This window comes from Antrostomus carolinensis, unplaced genomic scaffold, assembly GCF_000700745.2.
Source record: "Antrostomus carolinensis isolate BGI_N321 unplaced genomic scaffold, ASM70074v2 scaffold22575, whole genome shotgun sequence".
In the NCBI taxonomy this organism is placed as follows: Eukaryota; Metazoa; Chordata; class Aves; order Caprimulgiformes; family Caprimulgidae; genus Antrostomus; species Antrostomus carolinensis.
This window is the reverse complement of record NW_010318742.1, coordinates 7,879-17,184: the sequence shown is the minus strand read 5'-3', so window position 1 is coordinate 17,184 and position 9,306 is coordinate 7,879. Positions and strand designations below refer to the sequence as shown.

Sequence of the window (9,306 nt, the reverse complement as noted above, 5' to 3'; positions counted from 1 at the left end):
CCTAGTCACAATTTAAGGCACTATGAAAAAGGGACACTTTGAGGAGAAATTATGTCACTAGTTCATAGATGTGGTGAGTCACACGGTTTTGTTTCCATTACTGTATGTTAAAATAGAAAAAATATACTTATTTGAAGTTATACTGCAATCACTTATACTTCAGAAAAGCTTTCTTGATTTAATTGAAAAAAAAAGTTGAGAAACCTGCAATCCTGGCACAGTAAAACCACTTCAATCACGTCATACATCTCTTCTGAAGTATTCTTACTGCTAATTATTAACTTCCTTTCTCTTTTTCCCCCCCTAGATCTATCACAGCATACCTGAAGTCAATAATGTTTTCCAAGCTAGCCCGCTCGCAGAGCCTTGCTGTTCTCTGTCGAGGTGTTCACGCTTCGCTGAGTTCTGCTACCTCAGTGGCTACTAAAAAAACCATCCAAGGATCTCCATCCTCCGAGTTCATATTTGAACGTGAAGCTAAATATGGTGCCCACAATTACCACCCCCTCCCTGTTGCTCTTGAAAAAGGAAAAGGTATTTTATTCAGGTTTCCCTGGGTGGTATAGATGGGATGGGATCATGGCATAATGATTTTCATCTAATAAATTTCTGAGCCTTTGAGGTTTTGTGGTTTTTTTTTTGGGGGGGGAGGTAGATGGGATTGAGATAATTGATGAAATAAAGACAGCTAATTGCTGATCAGAGAACTGGATCCTTATGCATAAGGTTGCCTGATAAAATTCTACTCTGTAAAATGATTTATCTAGAGGTCTAAGTTCTGATCATCTTCATAAGTCAGAATAACTCAGGAGGAAAGTTTCAAGCAACTTTGTTTCTTCTGTTACCTTGTGTGGAGAGGTTTAATGTTAATGTGAAAAGGTTCATTGGAACCCTGTGTAAATCCTTGTGTACTGTTCCTGTATTATTGCTTAATTTAAATTTACTCTGGTCTTTAATTATGTTTAAGGGGCTTTTGTGCTTTGCAGGTTGAATTCTATGAGCTTACACTGAAATATCCAATATTTTTTCTTTATCAGCACACATTTTGACAGAGCTGCCAGTCTCTTAAATTTTGAGGCTATTTGGGTCCTGTTAGTTTTATCCTTTTTTTCATGACCTCCAATTCTTATTAATTCTCTTTCAAAAGTATTCTTCTCTATCTACTTTTTAGGACCCAGAAGAGAGACTTGGAGGCAAAGTAATGTCCTCATATTACTTACTAATGTAATGGAATAGCAACTTTCATGGGGAAATGCTTCTTGGCTTTTACCATTTAGTCTTATCTCATGTCTTCTTTTATTTTGTGTGTTGACCTTACCTTTGTTTTCCTAGGTGTTTACGTGTGGGATGTTGAAGGTAGAAAGTATTTTGACTTTCTGAGTGCTTATAGTGCTGTTAACCAAGGCCACTGTCACCCAAAGATCGTGAACGCTCTGAAAACTCAGTCTGAAAAACTGACCCTTACATCCAGAGCATTCTACAACGATGTCCTCGGTGAATATGAGGAGTATGTCACCAAAATGTTCAATTATAACAAAGTTCTTCCAATGAACACAGGTAAAAAACCCCAAATTATTTCCCTTTTATTTCTTGTCTGTGAGTTTCCACCATTTTGTAACACTGGGTACTGCATCGATGGCCTGTCTCGTGTCACAGGTGTAGTTATGGTGTTGCTTTTTGCTTTAGGAGTGGAAGCTGGAGAAACTGCCTGTAAATTGGCTCGGAAGTGGGCGTACACTGTGAAAGGAGTTCCAAAATACAAAGCAAAAATTATCTTTGCAGGTAGGTAAAGTACATATTTTGAGCTGAGGCACTGAGGAGGAAAGGAAGAGAGCTCCAGACTGTAGAACTCTTTTCTCTTATAGCTGTAGTGATTACTTTGCACTAATTACTTTGTAGTATTCTTCCTAGTAACTACTTTGCAGTATTTTTAATGATGTTTGGGGTTTTGGGGGGTTTTTTTTGTTTTGTTTTTTTACTGAAGCAAGTCTATTGATGGTCTCTGTAACCTTTGATGTTTTTATAGTATATGCTAAGATCTCAACCTTTTACTCATGTATCTGCAGTTGGTTTTTCTTATTTAAAAAAAAAACCCCTACTGTTGTGGCTACAACAGTCTATGCAGGACCTTAAGGTTTGTTAAGTGCCTCCTTCTAAATGGTAAAGTTCAGTCTTAAATTTATCCTCTTGCCAAAATATTCTGTGTATGCTTCTGGCTATTTGTTTTTAACCTTAAATAGTTAAAATTAATTATAAACATTTTTTTTTTTAAATGCAATGTCCTTTAAGAAATGCATGTGATCTTAACAGAAGTGATGGTAAATGTAGGAGATATAATTCCTATGACAAATTAATTTCAGATCCTCTCCCTTGTGGAGGTGTATGCATCAAGAGGCAGTGAGGAGAGTTGGGCTTTGTCAGGAGCTGCTGGTAATGTTTGTTTTTACAAGGGAAATGCAACACTGAACTTAAATCCAAGAAGGAAACTGTAGTTAACACGGTGGTTTATAAAGCTTTATAAACAGCAATTGAATAAATAAAGTGGACCTTTTTTATAGTACTTAACCTTTTTAGTTGTGAAAAATTGATGAGTGACTGCCTGAAGTCACATGGAATTGCATTCAGTCCTCCATGCTCTTTTAACTGCTGGTATTAAAGTGTATTATCTTTTTATTCCTAATTGGTCGACTTTTGTATACCTTTCTCTGGAATTCATGCCTCAGATTGCTGCCACCTCTCTCAGAGATTCCACATTTGCCTTAAGCCTGCTTCCCTCTTAAGCTTTCCATACCAGTGGTTTCTTTTGCATTCTTAAGGTCTTCCAGAAGTTGGCATTAACCCAGTAAAGCCATATTCTAATCTTGATCATACAATGAAAGTAAAAGCAGTATTGCTAAAGTAAATATGGGGCCCTGGAAAGTCCTGATTATATACGTGATATAACTTCCTCCTTTCATCTGCCTGCTCTGCTTGGCTCTGTAACAGGGAGAAGTTAGCTGCCCCTGAAGAGACTATTGTGCTTTGCTAAAAAGAATAAAAATAATGAAAAAAAAAAAAGTCCAATTCATATAACTTACATTTGTTATTCTTTGGTTATAGGTGAAGTATTTTTGTCAATTCTGATGTTGTTCAATGGTTCTGTATTTTATAAAACCTTCCAGAATACAGCTTACTACTTAAATAGTGACTTCTTTTTTTAAAAATTGCTACAGCTGCAAATATTTTTGGTACCTGTAATATCTAAACCATAAACTGTCATGAGACAGCATTTATAAATTGAAATTCATAGTTGAATATTGCAGCATGGTTTCTAGGACCAATTAGATTAGATTATTTTTTTTCTTTCTTCTGGGAATTCTTTGAACAAATATATTTCTCCCTCGTTCTCTTCCATATATGTTTTGTTTTGCTCTTCAGTCAATTAACTTTTAGTAAGTGCTTTCTTATCTTGATAAATTGGATATGCTCTCCATTATTATGATCCCATTTCCTTAACTGCAGGATTTAATTATGTGCCACGTAGTTGGAACAAAATAGAATTACAGAATGGTTTGGGTTGGAAGGGACCTTAAAGCTCATCCAGTTCCAACCCCCCTGCCAGCAGCAGGGACACCTTCCACTAGACCAGGTTGCCCAAAGCCTCATCCAGCCTGGCCTTCAACACTTCCAGGGAGGAGCAACCACAGCTTCTCTGGGCAACCTGTTCCAGTGTCTCACCACCCTCACAGTGAAGAACTTCTTCCTAATATCTCATCTAAACCTCCCCTCTTTCAGTTTAAACCCATTTTCCCTTGTTTTGTTATTAACTGCCCTTATAAAAAGTCCTTCCCCAGCTTTATAATAATCCTTCTCTTATCAGAAGCCAATGTTTTGGCAGAAAAAATCTCTCATGGGTAGCTAGGGTCAGGACAAATAATGGCTTTAAACATCAGTCCAGAGAACTTGACGTAGATTTTGCAACCCAATAGGGAGGCTGGAGTGCCAGGGTGGAGACAGCTCACCATCAGCAGATAAACTGCTCTGCTTCATGGGATTCCACCCTCAGGACACAGAGGATTGCACTAACGTAACCTCGAGGTGATAAGCGTGTGATCAGCAAAGCAGGGCAGGGATTGTTCTGCTCCGAGACGTGGCTGGGGTGCACAGTGTAATGCTGTTCACACTGGTGATTAGAAAGAAGGGATGCCTGGAGCTGGCTGCGTCCCTAATCATGGGCTTCAGGGTTTTCTGCAGACTGAGAACATCCCCTGCCTGTAGGACCACAGTTACACAAAGAAATTGGTGAGGGAAAGACAAGGCTTGTAACACTGTGAAGACATTGAACCCTTAATCTTCCTTTATCTTATTAAGCACCTTATTATTAATTAGCTGAGAGTATGTTGATTTAACTGAAATATTAAAATAAATAGATCACAATCTTGGTGACAGTGGCTTCCTAGACATTTTAACTGATGTTTGTATTTGAAATAGTGTCATGTCACAATGTTTTTTGATTGAGGCTTACTGGCAGCTTTATTTTTAGGACCTAAGTTCTGGGTGGTGTTTACATTTATTTCTTCTGCATTTAATGAGTAAGAGTTATGTAAAAGTTGTACATCTTCCTTAAAAAGATGTTCTCTTTCTAAGTTATTTTTTTTCAGACTAACAAAGCTTATGGAAGTTACTTTATGGACTTGCCAGGTTTTACAGTATAATTTTCTTTCTTTTTTTGGTATGTGCTTTTGATGTAGCAGCTTAATGCATTTATGGCATCAATGGAAAACGCTAACAATTAGCAGAATGATGCTAATAATCTAATATTAGACAACTCTTAAAATACATTACCAAATGGGAACTGTGATGTCCTATAAACTGTTCAGTCTCTTAGTTTTGTAACAATCCCTCTTGGTTATTTTTAGCTGGCAACTTCTGGGGCAGAACCATGTCTGCAATCTCTAGTTCTACTGACCCATCCAGCTATGATGGATTTGGACCCTTCATGCCAGGTTTTGAGCTGATCCCATACAATGACCTACCAGCTCTTGAGGTATTTGACAATTTTTGTTCTCTTGTAAGAAACCATTTTGCAATGTCTCTTTGGTAAATAGCAAGGTGGGAAAATCAGAAGTTTATGCTTTGAAACATGTACTTTGATATGAAGATATCTGCACATATATAGGGAATATATATGTTATAGTTACATATAGGATTTATGTGTAAATTCTGCTTTGGTTTTGATTTTCAGTTTTGCTTTAGAATATAAAAGGAAAACCACACGATCTGTTTCATTTCCCACGTCACTAAGATGTTCAAGGTACAAAAGGAGAATGGTAGATGAACTGAAGGGAATTCTGGCCAGCAGCATACATTCCAAAATCAGGACTTGGATTCTGAAACTAATATCTTTACCTGCTTTTCTCAGCAGTGCTCTGCATTCTTCAATAACCAGATGACTAGAATTCACTGTGGTTGCAAACAAGTCTTTCCAGTTTCACAGCATCCTTAAAGCCATGCTAGGCTGGAGTTTCACTGAAGCTGCTGAAACGCAGCATTTCCCTGGGTTTTCTGAGAGGTTTCTCACTTCTCGTTTTTAGCAGGAGAGGAAACAGATTCAAGTTGCACCAGGGGAGGTTTAGATTGGATATTAGGAAAAATATTTTCACTGAGAGGGTTGCCAAACATTGGAAAAAGCTTTCCAGGGAGGTGGTGGAGTCACCATCCCTGGAGGTATTTAAAAGGCATATAGATGTGGCACTTAGGGACTCAGTTCAGCGGTGGACTTGGCAGTGTGAGGTTTATGTTTGAACTCAGTGATCTTAAAGGTCTTTTCCAACCTAAATGATCCTGTAAAGCTATTGGGGTGGGTTGACCTTGATTAGTCACCCACCCTCACAATGTGGGCTTAGGTATTCAGGGGTAGATGGTGCTTAATTGCAGCCATAGGGTGCTGGACTTGGGACCTGGGAGACAAGAAGGTTCTAGCCAAACACAGATAGTCCTGAAGCTTTTCCATCATCTGGGTACATCATCTCCAGAGGTTCCTCTGTGCCTTTTGGGTTTGCTTAGTACAAGTGAATCATCTATGGAGGCTGGAGGGTTTATGGGACAGTCATGCTTGCCTCCTAGGAGTTTGATTAGGGGAAATGAAGGTCTCTCAGTGTATTGTAATTGCAAAGTGGAAAAGCTTACTCAGATTTGTACCTACGTAAGGCTCCCCGTTGTGAAAGCCCTGAAAGTATTTAGTGGCTTTCAGCCAACTTTATTGAGGTTCTGCAGACCTGAAACTTAGATCTACATCCATCAGACTGATAACTGGATTTGTTCTGTTTATGAGGCAATACTGAGAAAAGCTGTAGTAAATTCATGCTGGGAATCATTATATCTCTTGAGTCTGGTGGACTTCTAAACCTCTTAGAACTCGATGGTGCAAGAATGTAGCTGTGGACTTTGCTTTGAAATGACAAAATTATTCTGGAGAGACTCCATTCTTTTCTGTTTGAGGGAAGTGTTGAGCAATTGTTTGTCTTGTATGGGGTAATGCAAAACTGAGTGTGTTTCTGAGGTAATTTACGAACTGATCTGATAATCTGCTTGTCTGAGTTTGCAATTTTTAAGGTTTATGATTTCCCAAGCGAGCACACCAGCTGATCTTTCAAGGCAAGTAGTGACATCTGTGGCTTCTGTGGTGGTGGAACTGAAATGGCACTTGGGGATAAGTGCCTGACATGAATACTGTTATCATAATTGAGGTAGCACACCAGGGTTACAGCTAGATTCTGCTACTTGTATTCATCTCCCTATTTTCTAAATTGGATCTGAGTAGAAGTTTTTTTTTTGTTTGTTTGTTTTTATCTTTCCATATGTCCATTTTTACAGCGGGCCCTTCAGGATCCCAACGTAGCAGCTTTCATGGTTGAACCGATTCAAGGTGAAGCAGGCGTGGTTGTTCCTCACAAAGGTTATCTCACCGGGGTGCGGGAGCTCTGCACAAAACACAATGTAAGGAATTTGCTGTAACAAAACACACACATTAAACATTACACACTGTGTTTGCTGGCAGATCTTGTAAGGTCATCCTCGTACACAAGATACAGGACTTCATATACTATTTAATAATTTCCTTTTCTTTCAGTGGAATAGGGCAGGGATACTGATATTTTCTGGCAATACCTTACCAGGAGGTTCTTCTTAGCAGTGAAGATTTTTCACTGTTTCTTACTGCTCTCACTGATTTAAGTTTCTAATGAATGTTCTTGAAACTGCATTTATTTTAAATTCATTTAACTTTTAATTTCTTTTTCACATGGTAAGTTTCTTGGACCAGGAGCCAATTACTGCAGTGGTTTTACCATGGCTATTAAGGGACCCTGTTGCTGGAGTGCACAAGTGATACTAAGAGTTAGTAATAGTAATGAATCACAGAATGAAACACTAAAGAAAATGGTCATATGCTTATGAATGTTCTTTTAAGATCTCTGAAGAGCAGAGGTCTTATAGTTTTGTTCTTTTGTTTGGCATTTTCTCAGGTTCTGTTTCATAACCACGTTCCTGATTCCAATTCTGGATATATGTCCTGCCTGAATTCTACTAAGAAATGTTTAGTTTTGAGAAGGGAGTGTTAGATCCATCATTTCTGTTCTGTGCTAGTGAAGACACACTGAGTTAGATTTGTATTCGGTGTCTGTGGAAGGGTAGGAAAATGTGCTTATATCCATTCCCCTGCCCTTCAGTTGTCTTTGGGTACTGCTGCTGATTCTCACAAGCTGGCTGCTGTGCCTTCTTATTGCAGGACCAATTTGGTCAGCTGCTCTCACAGGCTCAAGCCATGTGAGTGTGAGGGAAACAACAAAAAAAGTCTGCTGATTTACAGCTTTTTATTCCCTTGGTGTTGCCCATCTGATTTAAAAATCAGTGGTCTCTGTTCCAGTAGAATTCTGATTTTTAATTTGCAAGTGTTACCCATAAATCTTTCTGTACCTTCAGAGGAAGATATTGATAAAGTTGTCTTCATTATTGCTGTGATACTTGCCTCTCAGAAAAAATAAGAGCTCCTTTACAAATAGTACTACATGGCAGTAGCACAGCTTAGCAAAACAAGATGGAAAACTTGGATTTAGGTTCTCAGAGTTGTTTAGACTCTTAGACATCAGACTACAAGACCTGCAGAGTTGCTAAAATAGCATTTTTCAGAAGCTTCCGAAGGTCAGTGTATGAATGATGCACTAGGAATAAAGATAGACTAATCCTAAATTTTTAGAAATCCCACTCACTGTTACATTGCAAAGAGATTTTGTTTGGACAGCGTGGAGTTTGCCTCACCTAGAAAAGAATATGCTAAAGATGTGGGAGAGAGAGAGGACAGTGTGTTTATTTGTTGATAGAATATCTGTGTGCTTCCAGGAGGTTTAGAGGAGGGAAAGGAAGTACCTTTGTGTCCCTAGTGTAATGCAGCTGGAAGGTCTTTCACTTACTGTGTGCAATGATGCTATATTGTCTGAATTGAGTTAGAAATGGGTGTGAAAGTCTTTATTATGTGTTGATTTTTCTTCTTTTTGTCTCTATAAAGGTTCTGTTTATTGCTGATGAAGTACAGACTGGTTTAGCCAGAACAGGGAAAATGCTAGCTGTTGATCATGAAAATGTGAGACCTGATCTAGTTCTTCTTGGAAAGGCCCTTTCTGGTGGCTTATATCCTGTGAGTAACAAAGACATATCCGTGCTTTGAATAATGATTTTTTTTTAAGTAATTAACACTGAAAGTCTACTAGTTGGAAGGCAAACAAATCTGATATTTGTTGTGCTTGGAAACTGGTGTTTACAAGATTAACTATGATTTATGATGCAGATAGTCCAACCTGTGAGAGGCACATAAGAAAATAGTAGAATATATAATGTTACATTTAGAGCTGAAATGGCTATATGGTATCCTGAACTTTCTGTGCTGATACTTGACTTGTTAGGATGTCAAGTTATTAGATACCATCATCTTAGGCTGGTGATTTTGAAGTGTTTTGGCCCTTGTCAATTAATTGGATAGATTTGGTCTGTTGTTTTCTTCACTTTGAGATTATCCTGTCAGGAAAATAAGTGTCCAGTGGTCAGCCTTTCAGTCTGGATTTACTGGTTAGTCTTTTGTACTCTCTCTGGAAAGTAGTTTGTCACAGTCTTGCTGTGATGAATTTCTAGATGAATTCTGTAAAGAAAAAAAAAACAACATTAATGTGTGTTTACCATATATTATAAACTGATTTCTGAACAACTGGCCTTATTTCACTTGCTTGGCATGCCCACTTGACTGATTTTATCCTCTTTGGAGTGACTTAAATT

General features: G+C 38.2%; 1 protein-coding gene across 2 annotated transcripts in view; it reads left to right on the top strand.

Annotated features, from left to right (window-relative positions):
* The first annotated feature begins 311 nt into the window (after positions 1–311).
* OAT (ornithine aminotransferase) overlaps positions 312–9,306 on the top strand; it is a 12,447-nt gene continuing 3,452 nt past the window's right edge. Inside the window, exons 1-6 of one of the 2 annotated variants that reach the window (XM_010169033.1) lie at positions 312–534; positions 1,333–1,557; positions 1,687–1,782; positions 4,899–5,026; positions 6,856–6,978; positions 8,546–8,674. In XM_010169033.1, coding sequence (XP_010167335.1) covers positions 336–534; positions 1,333–1,557; positions 1,687–1,782; positions 4,899–5,026; positions 6,856–6,978; positions 8,546–8,674 — 900 coding nt within the window. In that variant the 5' untranslated portion in view covers positions 312–335. The remainder of the gene's footprint in view (positions 535–1,332; positions 1,558–1,686; positions 1,783–4,898; positions 5,027–6,855; positions 6,979–8,545; positions 8,675–9,306) is intronic. The other variant, XM_029085208.1, reaches the window with a different exon arrangement.